Here is a 19477-nt window from a genome sequence, read left to right as displayed (position 1 = left end):
ATCTAGACAGAGACCAAAGAAGAAACCATAAAGCATTTACTGGAATCACTCAACTCACAATACTTTATTTAGGTCATAGTTCATGACCTTATGTAAAGTATCTTTGAGTGTCCTAAAAATAGGCACATGCAAATAAAATGTACTATCATAGTTTCAACTCTAGAGTTGTCAAGGTGATACACTACTAGCCAATCTTGATAAATGTTTTTATAATAATATAATATGCCATTTAGCAGACGCTTTTATCCAAAGCGACTTACAGTCATGCGTGCATACAACTGTACGTATGGGTGGTCCCGGGGATCAAACCCACTACCCTGGCGTTACAAGCGCCGTGCTCTACCAGCTGAGCTACAGAGGGAATAGTCCTGAAATAATCATACAGATCCAGGTAAATCTCAACTCACCTGTGTATAAGTGACTGTGGCTGCTTTCTGTGTTCTTTCTGTTTGTAATAAGGCCTGAAAACTGTGTAGTTGTTCAAAAAAGATTTATTAAAGACTTCTGTGTACAATACACTCTCAGTCTCTCGTCTTAAGTTTTACTTCAGCAAACTATGTGAAACTCCTCCTCATCTAATAGTGTTATGCAATTTTATACACTTGCTGGAAGACTTAACTCTTTACATGGCTGAACTTTCTGTCTTTCTTTCGTCAATCAGTGGTTAAAAACAAGAGGAAAACATGCAAGTACCTGCAGAGTTTTAACATTGAGAAAGAGGGAGAGAATGCGTGAGCAAGAGCAAGAGAAAGAGAGAGAGGGAAATGGAAAAAAAGAGAGAAAGAGAGAGATGACAGTGCAGCAGTGTAGCCTACTGGTTGCTCATTCATTTGCACCACTACTGTTACTAGGAATATCTGTGACTGTTATACCACATTGTATATTATTTGTTCTAATTGATGCTTGTATTCTCACTTCTGCACCTGCAACTCCCTATCAGGTGTACCGGTACCGATACTAGTCTCCGTCTGATGCTGTCACTAATACAAACACACATTTAAGGGTAAGAGCATTTGGCTTTAATATCCAACACTCACAGTGGGTGCCTGCATGAACATAATAAATACACCTCAGTAAGCACATAGACAGATAGATAGCTCATTACTTTTTAGATCTACACAACTGGTCAAAAGTTTTAGAACACCTACTCATTCAAGGGCTTTTCTTTATTTTTACTATTTTCTACATTGTAGAATAATAGTGAAGACATCAAAACTATGAAATAACACAAAAAAAAGTGTTAAACAAATCAAAATATATTTTATATTTGAGATTCTTCAAATAGCCACCCTTTGCCTTGATGACAGCTTTGCACACTCTTGGCATTCTCTCAACCAGCTTCATGAGGTAGTCACCTGGAATGCATTTCAATTAACAGCTGTGCCTTCTTAAAAGTTAATTTGTGGAATTTCTTTCCTTCTTAATGCGTTTAAGCCAATCAGTTGTGTTGTGACAAGGTAGGGGGGGTATACAGAAGATAGCCCTATTTGGTAAAAGACCAAGTCCATATTATGGCAAGAACAGCTCAAATAAGCAAAGAAAAACAACAGTCATCATTACTTTAAGACATGAAGGTCAGTCAATTCAGAACATTTCAAGAACTTTGAGTTTCTTCAAGTGCAGTCGAGTGTTATGATGAAACTGGCTCTCATGAGGACCGCCACAGGAATGGAAGATCCAGAGTTACCTCTGCTGCAGAGGATAAGTTCATTAGAGTTACCAGCCTCAGAAATTGCAGCCCAAATAAATGCTTCACAGAGTTCGAGTAACAGTCACATCTCAACATCAACTGTTCAGGCCTTCATGGTCGAATTGCTGCAAAGATACCACTACTAAAGGACACCAATAAGACAAAGAGACTTGCTTGGGCCAAGAAACACGAGCAATGTACATTAGACCGGTGGAAATGTGTCCTTTGGTCTGGAGTCCAAATTTGAGATTTTTGGTACCAACCGCCATGTCTTTGTGAGACACGGTGTGGGTGAATGGATGATCTTTGCATGTGTATTTCCCACCGTAAAGCATGGAGGAGGAGGTGTTATGGTGTGGGGATGTTTTGCTGGTGACACTGTCTGTGATTTATTTAGAATTCAAGGCACACTTAACCGGCATGGCTACCACAGCATTCTGCAGCGATACGCCATCCGCTCAGTGGGACTATCATTTGTTCTTCAACAGGATTGATATGACGAGTGTTTGATCCAATATTATAAAGATTGTAAATTGTATGAGAGAGCGAGGAAAGCCATGTGTTCGTAGTATCACGAGTGAGTACTAGAAGGTCAGTGTGCCAAGATAGATTGGGGGACCAGTGGTGCTAATCTTAGGAATGGTGCGTGATAAAATGTCATGACTAGTGTGCCACACGAAACCAAGGAAAGGAATGATATGGGCGTAGTTGAGTGACAACTTAATTATGGTTAGCAACTGGATAAGACAAAAGTAGACTGGAAGAGCACTATATAGGCTGAGAGAGAGTCTATGTAATTCAGTCACATGATAAGAGGCAAAGCACGTTCATCTTATTATGTGATCCAGTACTGAATAAGTATCGCAGACTCAAGTATCAGACTGACCAATACTTCACTCTACTCTACGTTACAGAAAGAATACAAAGGGGAGATGCAGCAGGCTCTCCTAGCCTTGTGTCGATCTGAAGACCTGTAAAGGAAGAATACCTTTTAACCTACACACAGTACATATTATTTCAGTTGTTGTAACCTAATAACTGGTATTATGTCACTCCATTAAACAATTTACATTGTGTTGATGTGGATGCGGTTGAGGAGTCAGACGCAGGACGCATAGGCTGAGTCAAACAAGACTTTACTAACTGTAAAACAGTACCAAAATTAAAGGGCCTCAACAAAGGAGGCGAGCGACAACGCAACACAGTGCGTAACAATAAACAAAGTCCAGAGTACTGCACAGGTTACACCAACGGACAGGCGGACAATAACACACAAACTAACGAAAACAACACAGGAAACTTATAGGGCACATAATCAGACTCAAACGGACACAGGTGTAACAGACAGACCAAATCAAACGCACATCGAAACATTCAAAGGTGGCAGCTAGTACTCCGGGGACGACGAACGCCGAAGCCTGCCCGAGCAAGGAGGAGGAGCAGTCTTGGCAGAATTCGTGACAGTACCCCCCCCTTGACGCGCCGCTCCAGCCGTGCGCCGACCCCGGCCTCGGGGACAACCAGGAGGACGCGGAGCCGGGCGCGTGGGATGACCACGGAGGAACTCAGTCAGGAGGGATGGATCTAGGATATCCCTCCTAGGCACCCAGCACCGTTCCTCCGGGCCGTACCCCTCCCACTCCACGAGATACTGGAGACCCCCCATCCGGCGTCTCGAGTCCAAGATGGTCCTGACCGTGTACGCCGGAGCTCCCTCGATGTCCAGTGGGGGCAGAGGGGTCTCCCCTATCTCACCTTCCTGGAGTGGACCAGCTACCACCGGCCTGAGAAGAGACACATGGAACGAGGGGTTAATATTCTTATAATCAATAGGCAGTTGTAACCTGTAAAACACCTCGTTCAATCTCCTCAGGACTTTAAAAGGCCCCACAAACCGCAGACCCAGCTTCCGGCAGGGCAGGCGGAGGGGCAGGTTTCGAGTCGAGAGCCAGACTCGATCTCCCGGTGCGTACACCGGTCCCTCACTGCGGTGGCGATCGGCGCTCGCCTTCTGTCGACGGATGGCCCGCTGCAGATGGACATGTGCAGCGTTCCACGTCTCCTCCGAGCGCCGAATCCACTCATCCACCGCAGGAGCCTCGATCTGGCTCTGGTGCCATGGTGCCAGAACCGGCTGATACCCTAACACACACTGGAAAGGGGTTAGTTTGGTGGAGGAGTGGCGGAGAGAGTTCTGTGCCATCTCTGCCCAGGGGATATACCTTGACCACTCCTACGGCCGGCCCTGGCAATAGGACCTCAGAAACCTACCCACATCCTGGTTGACTCGTTCTACCTGCCCATTGCTCTCTGGGTGGTAACCCGAGGTAAGGCTCACCGAGACCCCCAAGCGTTCCATGAACGCCCCCCAGACTCTAGAGGTGAACTGGGGACCTCGGTCAGACACTATATCCTCGGGAACCCCATAGTGCCGGAAGACGTGGGTAAATAGGGCCTCAGCGGTCTGTACGGCAGTAGGGAGACCCGGCATTGGGAGGAGACGACAGGCCTTGGAAAACCGATCCACAACGACCAAAATGGTGGTATTCCCCTGGGAGGGGGGAAGGTCGGTAACAAAATCCACCGAGAGGTGGGACCATGGTCGTTGTGGAACGGGCAGGGGATGTAACTTCCCCCTGGCAGGTGTCTAGGCGCCTTACACTGGGCGCACACCGAGCAGGAGGAGACGTAAACCCTCACATCCCTAGCTAACGTTGGCCACCAGTATTTCACGCTAAGGCAGTGCACTGTCCGGCCAATACCTGGATGTCCAGAGGAGGGTGAAGTATGAGCCCAAAAAATAAGGCGATCACGAACCTCGAGCGGAACGTACGTCCGCCCCACTGGACACTCGGGGGGAGTAGGATTCGGTACGTAACGCCCGCTCGATCTCCGCATCGACCTCCCACACCACCGGAGCCACCAGACAAGACTCGGGCATTATGGGAGTAGGCTCAATGGACCTCTCCTCTGTGTCATACCGCCGGGACAGGGCGTCTGCCTTACCGTTCTGGGACCCTGGGATGTACGTGATCTTAAAAACAAACCGGGTCAGGAACATGTTCCACCTAGCCTGACGAGGGTTTAATCTCCTAGCTGCCCGGATGTACTCCAGCTTACGGTGGTCAGTCAGAATGAGGAAAGGGTGTTGAGCCCCCTCAAGCCAATGCCTCCACACCTTTAGGGCCTGAACCATGGCTAACAGCTCCCTGTCCCCTACGTCATAATTACGCTCTGCCGGGCTGAGCTTCTTAGAGTAGAACGCACAGGGGCGGAGTTTACGTGGCGTGCCGGACCGTTGCGACAGAACTGCCCCAATACCGGCCTCTGACGCGTCCACCTCAACTTGGAATGGTAAAGCAGGGTCCGGATGCGCCAGCACCGGAGCCGAAGTGAACAGGTTCTTCAGTTTAACAAATGCCCTGTCCGCTTCAGCTGACCACTGCAAACGCACCGGGCTTCCCTTCAGCAGGGACGTAATGGGAGCTGCCACCTGTCCAAAGCACCGGATAAACCTCCGGTAGTAATTAGCAAAACCCAAGAACTGCTGCACCTCTTTTACAGTGGTTGGAGTTTGCCAATTACGCACGGCAGACACACGGTCAACCTCTATCTTCACACCAGACGCGGACAATCGATAACCCAAAAAGGAGATGGACTCCTGGAAAAACAATCATTTCTCTGCCTTGACATACAAGTCATGCTCCAACAGCCTCCTCAACACTCGGCGCACCAGGGCTACATGCTCGGCTCATGTAGAAGAGTACACTAGGATGTCGTCGATGTACACTACCACACCCTGCCCATGCATGTCCCGGAAAATCTTGTCCACAAAGGATTGGAAGACTGAAGGAGCATTCATTAACCCGTATGGCATGACGAGATACTCGTAATGACCCGAGGTGGTGCTAAATGCTGTTTTCCATTCATCTCCCTCCCTAATGCGCACCAGATTGTACGCGCTCCTGAGATCCAACTTTGTGAAGAACCGCGCTCCGCGTAATGATTCAGTCATAGTCGCAATCATAGGAAGAGGATAACTGTACTTAACCGTGATCTGATTGAGACTACGGTAATCAATACACGGGCGCAAACCCCCGTCCTTCTTCTTCACAAAGAAGAAACTAGAGGAAACCGGGGAAGTGGAGGACCGTATGTATCCCTGTTCCAAGGACTCGGCTTTGTAAGTCTCCATAGCCGCTGTCTCCTCTTGAGACAGGGGATACACACGGCTCCGCGGAAGTGCCGCTCCTGTTTGGAGATCTATCGCACAATCCCCCTGTCTATGAGGTGGCAACCGTGTTGCCCTAGTCTTGCTGAACACAAGTGCTAAATCCTCATATTCAGGGGGAATGCGCATTGCGGGCACTTGGTTCGGACTCTCCACCGAGGTCGCCCCTACGGAAACACCTAGACATCTCCCTACACACTGGGCAGACCACTCCATAAGAGCCCTCTGTTGCCACGCAATGGTAGGATCATGGGCGCTTAACCAGGGAAGCCCCAGCACCACAGGATACGCAGGAGAGTCGATCAGATAAAACTGAATGATCTCCTCATGACCCCCCTGCGTAGTCATCTTAAGTGGTGCTGTGACTTCTCTAATCAACCCCGACCCCAGCGGCCGGCTGTCTAGGGCATGAACATGGAAGGGGGCTTCCACCGGCCGAAGGGGAATTCCTAACCTAGAACAAAATTCACGATCAACAAAATTCCCAGCTGCGCCTGAATCTACTAGCGCCTTATGCTGGGAATGAGGTGCCACCTGTGGAAATCTCACAGGTATACACAGGTGACCAACAGAGAGCTCTGGGTAAGTGGGGCGCCTACTCACCTGAAATGACTCCCCAGTGCGTGACCTGTTGTCCCCTCTCCCAGGAGACCCTCCCCAGCACCTAGCCGCAGTGTGCCCTCCACGGCCACCGTTGGTGCTGGGGACGGCCCCCCTCGGGCTCTCTCTCCTCCTCTCCCTAGCGCCAGCACCCACCGAGCTCCATGGGAATCGGCTCGGAGGTGCTGGAGGATGGAACGGACGACCCCCATTCGGGACGTCCGCGGGTAGCCAGCAGGGTGTCGAGACGGATGGAAATGTCCACCAACTGGTCGAAGGATAGGTTGGTGTCCCTGCAGGCCAGCTCACGACGAACGTTCTCTCGTAGGCTGCATCGATAGTGGTCGATGAGGGCCCTCTCATTCCACCCAGCATCCGCCGCTAGAGTCCGGAACTCCAGGGCGAACTCCTGTGCACTCCTCTTCCCCTGTCGGAGGTGGAACAGACGCTCCCCGCCACCTTCCCCTCAGGTGGATGATCGAACACTGCCCTGAATGGGCGGGAGAACTCCGCGTAGGGGATGGTGGCGGCGTCTATTCCCCTCCATTCGGCGTTGGCCGACTCCAACGCCTTGCCGGAGAGACAGGAGATGAGGGCAGAGACGCTCTCGTATCCCGAGGGCGCCGGGTGGATGGTGGCCAGGTATAGTTCCACCTGCAGGAGGAACCCCTGACACCCGGCTGCGGTACCATCATATGCCCTCGGGAGCGAGAGCCGAATGCCACTGGGTTCCGGTGCTGGGAGAGGAGGACTGACCGATGGTGATGGTAAGGTGTGCGAAGGTGTGGGCACCTCACCGGTGACCAAACGGCGTAGAGTGTTGGACACCTCGTTCATGGCGGCCCCAAGTTGCCGGATCATGGTGTCTTGATCGCTGATCCGTTCCTCCAGCGACTTGGGTGCCGCCGCTGCTCCTGCTGACTCCATGGTGGTGTGTTATTCTGTCAGTGTTGATGTGGATGCGGTTGAGGAGTCAGACGCAGGACGCATAGGCTGAGTCAAACAAGACTTTACTAACTGTAAAACAGTACCAAAATTAAAGGGCCTCAACAAAGGAGGCGAGCGACAACGCAACACAGTGCGTAACAATCTCACCCCGTGGAGTTGCAATGATCATGAGAACGGTGAGGAATCAGCCCAGAACTACACAGGAGGATCTTGTCAATGATCTCAAGGCAGCTGGGACCATAGTCACCAAGAAAACAATTGGTAACACACTACGCCGTGAAGGACTGAAATCCTGCAGCGCCCGCAAGGTCCCCCTGCTCAAGAAAGCACATGTACAGGGCCGTCTGAAGTTTGCCAATGAACATCTGAATGATTCAGAGGAGAACTGGGTGAAAGTGTTGTGGTCAGATAAGACCAAAATCGAGCTCTTTGCCATCAACTCAACTCGCCGTGTTTGTAGGAGGAGGAATGCTGCCTATGACCCCAAGAACACCATTCCCACCGTCAAACATGGAAGTGGAAACATTATGCTTTGGGGGTGTTTTTCTGCTAAGGGGACAGGACAACATCACCGCATCAAAGGGACGATGGACCGTCAAATCTTGGGCGAGAACCTCCTTCCCTCAGCCAGGGCATTGAAAATGGGTCGTGGATGGGTATTCCAGCATGTCAATGACCCAAAACACATGGCCAAGGCAACAAAGGAGTGGCTCAAGAAGAAGCACATGAAGGTCCTGGAGTGGCCTAGCCAGTCTCCAGACCTTAATCCCATAGAAAATCTGTGGAGGGAGCTGAAGGTTCGAGTTGCCAAACGTTAGCCTCGAAACCTTAATGACTTGGAGAAGATCTGCAAAGAGGAGTGGGACAAAATCCCTCCTGAGATGTGTGCAAACCTGGTGGCCAACTACAAGAAACGTCTGACCTCTGTGATTGCCAACAAGGGTTTTGCTACCAAGTACTGTCATGTTTTGCAGAGGGGTCAAATACTTATTTCCCTCATTAAAATGCAAATCAATTTATAACATTTTTGACATGCATTTTTCTGGATTATTTTGTTGTTATTCTGTCTCTCACTGTTCAAATAAACCTACCATTAAAATTATAGACTGATCATTTCTTTGTCAGTGGGCAAACCTACAAAATCAGCAGGGGATCAAATACTTTTTTACCTCACTGTAAGTCTAGAAGGATAAGAGCAGAGGAGAGAGAGTTAGCTTTAGCAGTGCGGAGAGCCTCCGTGACACAGAGAAGAGCAGTCTCAGTTGAATGACCAGTCTTGAAACCTGACTGGTTTGGATCAAGAAGGTCATTCTGAGAGAGATAGCAGGAGAGTTGGCTAGAGACGGCACGCTCAAGAGTTTTGGAGAGAAAAGAAAGAAGGGATACTGGTCTGTAGTTGTTGACTTCGGAGGGATCGAGTGTAGGTTTTTTGAGGAGGGGTGCAACTCTCGCTCTCTTGAAGACGGAAGAGACATGGCCAGCGGTCAAGGATGAGTTGATGAGCGAGGTGAGGTAAGGGAGAAGGTCTCCGGAAATGGTCTGGAGAAGAGAGGAGGGGATAGGGTCAAGCGGGCAGGTTGTTGGGCGGCCGGCCATCACAAGTCGCAAGATTTCATCTGGAGAGAGAGGGGAGAAAGAAGTCAAAGCATAGGGTAGGGTAGTGTGAGCAGGACCAGCGGTGTCATTTGACTTAATAAATGAGGATCGGATGTCGTCAACCTTCTTTTCAAAATGGTTGACGAAGTCATCCACAGAGAGGGAGGAGGGAGGGGGAGGAGGAGGATTCAGCAGGGAGGAGAAGGTGGCAAGAGCTTTTGATGTCTTCACTATTATTCTACAATGTAGAAAATAGTAAAAATAAAGAAAAACCCTTGAATGAGTAGGTGTGCTCAAACTTTTGACTGGTACTGTATATTCTTTCAAATTAGAAAAAATTACAGAGGTCTGGACCTCGGTGTCATCATATGTAGTGACGGCCATGTATACAGGTAACTGCATGAGCATTATATGCACACTTTAGTAAGCACATAGACAGATAGATTATACCTTTATGTACATAAAATAAACACAATTTTACAATATTACACAATACAATATTCTACAAGGTCGCAATGGACACAGCCTGTTAAGGCATGGAATAATAGATTCTACATGAAGACAATTTATGAAGTCACATATGAATGTTTAAAGATTACTTTGGTACATACCGGTAATGTATAAGGCCTTTGTTTGCACATTAAGATTGAAACACATATAAATGTCTTACCCACACTATTGGTAAGAGTATTGGTTGTCCTTTTTCACAACAGATAAGATTGGCAGGAGAGTTTACAAGTTTGTTTTTGAGGATATAACTCAGCCTGTGTGATTGGCAGGAGAGATGATCAGAGGGGCAGATTCTTTACCATCATTGTTCATGTTAGGGCTGTGTTATAGATAGTTTCTCAGTGAACGTGCAGCCTGTGTAAGAGTAGATATGAGACCTGTCCTCCACATCATAAAAGGAGACCGCTTTTAGCCTTAAAACTAAAAGCGGATTTATCTAGTTCGGTGGAGACCCGGGGGTTTGGTATCTCAAGTCAGGACTTCAGGGCTTTGAGCTTCATCCCAGCGTGAATGTCACAGGCCACTTCTCTAGACTCGGTAGAGCACTGGTCTGGGATACTGGTATCTTTCACTCCGCTCTCGATACTTTATGTAGGTCATAGTTTATGAGCTTATGTAGTGTCTTTGTGCGATCTGAAAGGCACATACAAATAATATGCAGTTACTATAATCGTTTCAACTCTATAGTTCCCAAGATGGCATTATGATATACTAACTAGCCAATTCTAATAACTATTTTTGCAATATCACATAGAAAATAGTCCTGAAATAATCTTAAAGAAAACAAGTGAAGACACGAAGATGATAGTTTTTACCTGTGCAGGTAGCCCTTGATCATGACTCTCAGTTCCATTACATTACACATAAGAGTCATTTGACGAAGGAGTCTTCTGTACAGGGGAGTTTTGTTAAGAGCCCCTACGATCGGCCTGAACATTAACATGCATCGCTTGCGGTACGGTTTCGGAAGCATAAGGACCTTATCTTTCATATCAGCGATCAATAATTTTCAACAAACAAAAGGTTAAATTCATACACACCTATTTCATTTGGGGAACCCAATTGAGACTAGGGCCTCATTTTCAATGGTGCCCTGAGGACATAAAATAAAAGATACAACTACAAGATACAAGATAGAATAGGAAGATACAATAACAAGTCCATTACATTAGAACATCACAGGCTTCATAAACAAATGATTAAAGTCAATCAATCAAAACAATTGCACACCTCGGTGAACTCATTTATTAACAGGGTTTTAAACTCCCCTATTGGCACCAGGGAATCCAAATGTAATGAATTTTGTAAGTGATTCCAAAAACGTGAAGCGTTAAAACTAAAAGCGGATTTACCGAGTTCGGTGGAGACCCAAGGGTTTGGTGGCTCATGTTTTTATATTTTAACAATAAACACTTCAGTAAGCACATAGAAAGATAGATTATAACTTTAGATTATTTAAACACATACGTAATATTCTACACAGCAGGTCGCAATACACCTACCTACACTCTTAGAAAATAAGGGTTCCATGTAGAACCCTCTGAGGAAAGGGTTCTACATGGAACCCAAAAGGGTTTTACCCGGAAAAACTATGGGGGCAGCTGAAGAACCCTTTTAGGTTCAAGATAACACCTTTCTTTCTAAGAGAGTGTAGACATAAGATCATACACTACATGACCAAAAGTATGTGGACATCTGATCGTCGAACATCTCATTCCAAAATCATGGGCATTAATATGGAGTTGGTCCCCCCTTTGCTGCTATAACAGCCTCCACTCTTCTGAGAAGGCTTTCCACTAGATATTGGAACATTGCTGCGGGGACTTGCTTCCATTCAGCCACAAGAGCATTAGTGAGGTCAGGCACTGATGTTGGGCGATTAGGCCTGGCTTGCAGTCAGCGTTCCAATTCATCCCAAAGGTGTTCATTGGGGTTGAGGTCAGGGCTCTGTGCAGGCCAGTCAAGTTTATCCACACCAATCTCGACAAACCATTTCTGTATGGACCTCGCTTTGTGCACAGGGTCATTGTCATGCTGAAACAAGAAAGGTCCTTCCCCAAACTGTTGCCACAAAGTTGGAAGCACAGATTCGTCTAGAACGTCATTGTATGCTGTAGCGTTAGGATTTCTCTTCAATGGAACTAAAGGGCCTAGCCCAAATCAGGAAAAACAGCCCCAGACCATTATTCATCCTCCACCAAACTTTACAGTTGGCACTATGCATTAGGGCAGGTAGCGTTCTCCTGGCATCCGCCAAACCCAGATTTGTCAGTCGGACTGCCAGATGGTGAAGCGTGATTCATCACTCCAGAGAATGTTTCTACTGCTCCAGAGTCCAATGGCGGCAAGCTTTACACCACTCCAGCCAACGCTTACATTGCACATGGTGATCTTAGGCTTGTGTGCGGCTGCTCGGCCATGGAAACCCATTTCATGAAGCTCCCGACGAACAGTTATTGTGTTGACATTGTTTCCAGAGGCAGTTTGGAACTTGGTAGTGAGTGTTGCAACCGAGGACAGGCGATTTACACACGCTACATGCTTCAGTACTCGCCGGTCCTGTTCTGTGAGCTTGTGTGGCCTACCACTTCACGGCTGAGCCGTTGTTGCTCCTAGACGTTTCCACTTCACAATAACAGCAATTACAGTTGACCGAGGCAGCTCTAGCGAGGCAGAACTTTGACGAACTGACTAGCTGGAAAGGTGGCATCCTATGACGGCGCAACGTTGAAAGTCACTGAGCTCTTCAGTAATGATATTCTACTGCCAATGTTTGTCTATGGAGATTGCTTGGCTGTGTGCTTGATTTTATACACCTGTCAGCAACGGTGGTGGCTGAAATAGCCAAATCCACTAATTTGAAGGGGTGTCCACATACGTTTGTGTATATATAGTGCAGGGTTCTTCAATTCCGGTCCTGGAGGGCCGAAACACTTCTGTTTTTATTTCTACCTGGTAGTTAATTGCACTCACCTGGTGTCCCATGTCTGAATTAGCCCTTGATTAGAAGGAGAGGATGAAAAACAGAGGTGTTTCGGCCCTCCAGGACCGGAATTGAAGAACCCTGATATAGTGTATATTTTACATGTTTTTTTCAACATGTCATGTTTGAAAATGTCTATGCTGCATATTGTTTAGGGCCTTTGTTTGCACAAGAAGGTGGAAACACATATAAATGTCACAGCGACAATATTGGTAAAGATATTGGTTGTCCTTTGTGACAACAGATAAGATTGGCTTGTTTTATCAGTTAGATATAGAGGTTACAACTCACTAAGTGTCATTAATGGGAGAGATGATCAGAGGAGCAGAGTTTTTACCACCATCATTCAGGTAAGGGCTTAAGTACAGATACAGTTTCTCAGTGAATGTGCAGCCAGTGAAAGAGTAGATGTGAGACCTGTTCTCCACATCATAAAACAAGATCTTCCCCTCCTCATAATCTACAAACATCCCCACCTTCTGGGGCTTCTCTCTCAGGAGAAGGGTGACAGGGGGTTTAGTTAGAGCCATGTACTCATTTCCATTCCTCAGCACCACAGTCCAGTATCCATTCTGAGGACTCAGTTTAATCGCCCCTTTCCTGTTGATGGACTCTCTGGCCACTCCTAAATCCCAGTCAGTCTTTCCCTTAACAGTCACCTCATAATAAAATCTACCTGAGGAGAAGCCCTCCGTTCCCAGGATACAGACACACTTGGAAAATCTCTTTGGGTTTTCAGGGAGATTCTTTGGTTTGTCTCCAAGTCTCACTTGTTTCCTATCCTCAGAAAGGATGAGACTGGGATGTGCTGTATCAGGGTCCAGAGTCACATCCACTGCATGCCGCTGAATCCTCTTCATTTCAGTATCACACTTCAACTTCTTCACTTCACTCCAGAGTGTCTCCTCCAGCTGAGACACAGCTCTCCTCAGGTTCCCCACACCCAGACTGGTGTGAACACTGATCTCAGACCAGTCCTTGGTGGGAGGAAGGCTGCTGAGGGATGGGGAGCTCTGGAGGAGGTGGAGGTGGTCCTCAGTGTGTGAGAGCTGCCCCAGCTCAGTGCTTCTCCTCTGTAGCTCAGTGATTTCCTGCTCCAGCTCTATAATGATTCCTTCAGCCTTCCTCTCTGCTGCTTTCTGCTTCTCTTCAACCACCTCAATGAACTCAGCCTGGCTTTTGTCTATGGAGCGCACCAGAGCAGTGAAGACCTGCACGCAGTCTTCTATCTCTCTCTCTGCGTCTCTCTTGCTGAGCTCTACTGAGTGTTTGATATCCTGAACCTTCTGAAGTCGCTCCTGGATCATCTGCTGCACTTCTGCCTCTGTCTTCCCCAGCTGAGCTTTTTTCTTTCCATACTCTTCCTCTAGAGTGACAGTGTAGTGAGTCTTGTGGTCTGTTTTCATGCACAAGACACAAACACACATCTGGTCAGTCCTACAAAACAGCTCCAGGAGTTTGTAATGCTCCTTACACATCCTGTCTTCTAGGTTCTCCACAGGGGCAATCAGCGTGTGTCTCTTCAGGGCTGGGGCTATCTGATGAGGCTGCAGATGAGTTTCACAGTAAGAGGTCAGACACTCCAGGCAGGACTTCAGGGCCTTGAGCTTCATCCCAATGCAGGCGTCACAGACCACTTCTCTAGTCTCAGTAGGGCGTTGGTCTGGGCTGCTGGTAGCGTTCACTTGAACTGACTTCCTGAACTGAGCAGCCATCTCAGAAATGAAATTATTGACAAAGAGATCTGGTCTTCTATCAAACACTTTTTTACACATTGGACACTGGCACAGGTCATTGCTGTCCCAGTACTTTCTGATACAGATCTTGCAGAAGTTGTGTCCACATGGAATGGCTACAGGTTCAGTGAACACATCCAGACAGACAGAACACAGGAACTGCTCTTCAGACAGGAAACTGCTGGAGGACGCCATATCTAGACAGAGAGAAAAGGTGAAATGATAAAGCACTTAATGGAATGAGTTAGCTCTCGATACTTTGTTGGTCATAGTCCATGATCTTATGTAAAGTGTATTTGAGTGACCTGAAAGGCACATACTAATACATACAATGTAACTACTATAATTGTTTCAACTCTATATTTCTCAAGGTGGCATTGTGATTTACTAACTAGCCAATTCTAATAAATATTTTACCATATTACACAAACAATAGTCCTGATATAGTCATAAAGACAACAGGTGAAGACATAAACATTGTAGTTACTCAGATCTTCATCTGTCCTGGTCAATCTTAGCCCAATATTGGACTAAAGGAGCCTAACGTTACTCCTTAAAGGCGCTGCATGGTCAATCCGACTTCTGCGTTGGCCGTGCAGCATTTACGGTGATATGGCCCCTGCAGAAGTCAGGGCATTCATACTTCTCGCGCTTCGCGGGAAGCAGCGCAGAGCTGTTGTGAAGGACGTTGTCAAGGAAGTGAGTTTGTGTTTATACAGGACCTCCCGCACTCACCTACTGTCAACCAATCATGTCTATACGGAGCAATACAGAGGCCTCCACATTGTTACAAAATTTGAGAGGCGCACAACGATGCGGTACGGAGCTAAATTTTGCCTCTGGGTGCCTCTGGAAGCTACGCAATTGCGTCACACCATCCATACAGCGCCTCCAACTACATTTTCTGATCAAGCATAAATTGGCTCTTAGTCCAAGGACCTTACATGTTCTGTTTAAAGGGTGAATTGGCTCTGGAAGCCAAATACTCCATCTAAATGTCAATCGATTCTCAATTGCGGTACGGTTCTTGAAACATAAATCCCTCTACTTTCATTTCACATCAAAATAATTTCATATCACATTAAAATACACACGTAAAGGCTGTACCTGGTCAGTCCGAGGTCTGAAGTGGCCATACAGCATTTAATGCGCATCTGAAGTGGCCATACAGCATTTACTACATTGTAACCTCCGCAGACATCAGGGCTTTCATACTTCTTGCGCTTAGCGGCGTCAACCAATCATGTCAATGCGGAGCTATTTAGAGCCCTACACATTGTTACAAAATTTGAGAGGCTCACCAGTGCAGAACTTGATTTGGCCTCTGCATGCCTCCGGAGGCTCTGCAATTGCATCACACCCTCCATGCGAAGCCTCTGACCACATTTTCGGATCAAGCATAAATTGGCTTTCACTGTACACGTTTTTAACCGGTTTTAACACAGTTGCAGCCGACAGTATTTTTCAGTGACAATACGTTTGTGGTGTCTGTATTCCGTTTACACGCCGGTGTTTGACGATGCAGATAGCTAATTAGCACAGGGAGCCCACTCTATCTTCCGTCTGTTTTCTGTAAACAAGTGCTGTAACATGGAAATATGGCCGTGTAGGAACCCTAACCCTATCAAGGTGTGTATTAATTTAACCTTTTTTATAATTATTATTATTTATCTTCCAAAACCGTACCGCAAGCGATGCGTGTTAATGTTCAGAACGAAGTTTGCGGCTCTCAACAAAACACCCCCCTACAGAAGATGCCTTCATCCAATTACTCTTATGTGTAATGTAATGGAACTGAGAGTCATGATCAAGGGCTAGGTCAATATATCTACTCACCTGTATAACTGTGGCTGCTTTCTCTGTTCTTTCTGTTTGTAGTATTGTATCAAACAAGGCATGGAGATTGCATGTAGTTGTTCAAAAAATATTTCTGAAGCGTTTGAGAGATTACTTACATGTACAATACACACTCAGTCTCTCAAGTTAAGTTTCACTTCAGCATAGTGACGTTAACATGCTCCTCCAACTAATACTGTCACGCAGTTTTCTGCACTTCCTGGCAGACTTAACCCTTTACATAGCCTAACTCTTTCTGACAAACTGATATAACAGATTAGTTATTCTTATGTATATTTTTTTTACCATTATATTACACCAGTAGCTATATAACTCTCTCTCACTAACGTTAGCTAGCTAGCCAAGCTAAACTCAAGTCTATAGTAAATCGTTGAGTTGAGTTAGCTTGGCTAGCTAGCTAGCTGTTTTGGATGCTGACCAGACGGGCCACTTCGCTTTTCTAGCTATCCTAGGTAGCTAGCTAGCTATATAGCGAACCAAAGGGCTAATGTTAACCCACTGAATGATGTCTCCTAAGCTTGTTACGTTGAAGCCATCTGTGTGTGTGCGTGTGTATGTTTGTGTGTGAGAGAGGAGTAGCTAGCTAGTATGAGAGGGAGAGAAAGAACGCATCTGGTGAATAGCTTAGCCTCACATGAAATAATAATAAAATCTGATTATCACAACACTGTAATTTATGCATGTCAACACATGATGTCATGACACATTCTTATGAGCTATAGCTAAATTATCAGTTGTGTGTCTGTCTCTGTGTTATATCTTTATAGTGGCAGATACCTGAGCTGATTCCAGACCAGATGGACAGGACATATTCATATCAGACTTCAAGGGGAACCCTCTTTAACTTTTGTCAGGAAACACACAAGTTTACACACACAAGCTTACAACATGTCTCTGCATCACATATTATATACACACGTAACAGATGATAATCTCCCTCTTCTTCACTCCTAGTGAGGGTGGCAGCCCAGTGTCTTCCCCAGTCTAGTGACCACTGTCCTCTGGACTCAGCCAGCCTAAAAAGACAGCTATACACATCACTGGGACATTGTTATTACATTATCATTAACCTCTTAAGGATCAGACCCTTCTTTTCAATTTCCGCCTACAATGATATACCCAAATCTAACTGCCTGTAGCTCAGGACCTGAAGCAAGGATATGCATATTCTTGATACTATTTGAAACGAAACACTTTGACGTTTGTGGAGATGTGAAATTAATGTAGGAGAACATAACACAATAGATCTGGTAAAAGATAAAACAAACAAAAAAACATATGTTTTCTATTTTTATTTTTATCATCTTTGACATGGAAAATAAAAGCCATACATTCAGATAGGAAGGCAATTTAGATGTTGTCTACAAGAGGGCAACAGTGTATGTGCAAAGTTTCAGACTGATACCTTCAAGAATGAGGGAGCTACATAACATTGAGTATGAAGTCATAGCCTGGTTCCTCTCTAGGTTTCTTCCTAGGTTTTGCCTTTCTAGGGAGTTTTTCCTAGCCACCGTGCTTCTACACCTGCATTACTAGCTGTTTGGGGTTTTAGGCTGGGTTTCTGTACAGCACTTCGAGATATTAGCTGATGTAAGAAGGGCTATATAAAATAAAATTGATTGATTGATTGAAGTCACCCAGGTGTCCCTCACGAGTTTGGCCAAATGTACCCAAGTGGCCTCCAAGTGCCGAATTGGTACATTCATACATCTTCAAGTACATAACTATAAAGAACATACAAAAATGCTATGGTAATAAAAAATACAAGTTTACACACTCCCAGGAATGTCATACATGATGGATCATTAGCTTCCCTACATAAAAGGTACTAACAGGAGACACGACGAGAACGCTGATCCAATGCCTCCCAACACAGAAGTGCACTATTTAAGATAAGGGCCAAGTTAGCAGCCAACACTGATCTAATGTCATAAGTGAACACATCACAAACCACACACAAAGTCAAAAAACAAATAATATATATATATATATATATATATATATATATATATATTTACACACTATTTACAATGACAGTATTTAGAACAGCCTCAGTCCTCTACACAAGAGTGTGCTGCTGATGCCAAGTCCCATAGCAGTCTCTTTCTGCTGTAAAGCAGATGGTAACAGAAAAAGTAGTGCAGGTGATGGGAGATTTCTTGTGAAGGTACCAGGGTGACTTCATACTAAATGTTATGTAGCTCCCTCATTCATACACCTTATGGAACAGCGGGGACTGTGAAGCAACACAAACATAGGCACAGACACATGCATGCAAACACACACACGATAACATACGCACTATACACACACGTACACATGGATATTGTACTGTAGATATGTGGTAGTGGTGGAGTAGGGGCCTGAGGGCACACTGTGTGTTGTAAAATCTGTGATGTTTTTGAAATTGTATAAACTGCCTTAATTTTGCTGGACCCCAGGAAGAGTAGCTGCTGCCTTGGCTGCAGCTAATGGGGATCCATAATAAATACAAATACAAATACAATGACGCCTCTTTCTGCTGTGCTCTTTTGGCCCTGAGGCACATTCATATCAGCAGTTATGTATTTTTGCAGGTGAACAACTGGTGGCAGGAATAGAGGGGTGAAGATGAAGGGGGCTGTACTTTCCAGTAATGTCCAGCTGAGGTCCTGGCTGCCTTTTCGGTCTAAATGTTGGTTGAAGTGGCTCTACATTATCTTCTGGGCTGGCCTCTTCACACCTCTAGATGGCCGGGCGGGGTTAGGTGTTGAGCCAGAAACAGCAGCAGGGGTCGGACTGAAAAATGTAATAAAAAATACTTTTACAGATGAGCCCTGCATCAATACATAAAATAAACATCACATATCTATAAACATATTATATATTATATAGAGTAGCGGGAACACAATCACTGTGGTGAAGTGTGTGTACCAATGGTAAATAAGGCTGGTGAGGGGAGGACGGCTCGTAGTGGTGGCCGGGGTGGGGTGAGTGGAATGGTATCAGGCACATGGTTGTCACCTGTTTGGTGCTATTCCATTCCGGCCATTCCGGCCATTGTTGTGGGCCGTCCTCCCGTCACCAGCCCCAACTGACACACATACATATATATACATACCTATACAGTATACACACATATACAGTGGGGAAAAAAAGTATTTAGTCAGCCACCAATTGTGCAAGTTCTCCCACTTAAAAAGATGAGAGAGGCCTGTAATTTTCATCATAGGTACTCGTCAACTATGACAGACAAATAGAGAAAAAAAAATCCAGAAAATCACATTGTAGGATTTTTAATGAATTTATTTGCATATCATGGTGGAAAATAAGTATTTGGTCACCTA

The 19477-nt window shown here is 46.0% G+C and overlaps 1 protein-coding gene across 1 annotated transcript; it reads right to left on the bottom strand.

Moving 5' to 3' along the window:
- Positions 1-12582: 12582 nt before the first annotated feature.
- LOC121583347 (E3 ubiquitin-protein ligase TRIM39-like) lies at positions 12583-16306 on the bottom strand. The gene is made up of 2 exons (XM_045225393.1): positions 16131-16306; positions 12583-14491 (listed from the first exon to the last, which is right to left on the bottom strand). The coding sequence occupies exon 2, from the start codon at positions 14487-14489 to the stop codon at positions 12849-12851; it is 1641 nt and encodes a 546-aa protein (XP_045081328.1). The 5' UTR covers positions 14490-14491; positions 16131-16306; the 3' UTR covers positions 12583-12848.
- Positions 16307-19477: the final 3171 nt, after the last annotated feature.

The sequence above is a fragment of the Coregonus clupeaformis genome, chromosome 15 (genome assembly GCF_020615455.1).
Source record: "Coregonus clupeaformis isolate EN_2021a chromosome 15, ASM2061545v1, whole genome shotgun sequence".
NCBI lineage: Eukaryota > Metazoa > Chordata > Actinopteri > Salmoniformes > Salmonidae > Coregonus > Coregonus clupeaformis.
This window is presented reverse-complemented; position numbering and strand designations above follow the sequence as displayed.

Excerpts from the sequence above, each read along its gene's own strand:
- LOC121583347 (XM_045225393.1), bottom strand. The coding sequence starts at position 14,489 with ATGGCGTCCTCCAGCAGTTTCCTGTCTGAAGAGCAGTTCCTGTGTTCT.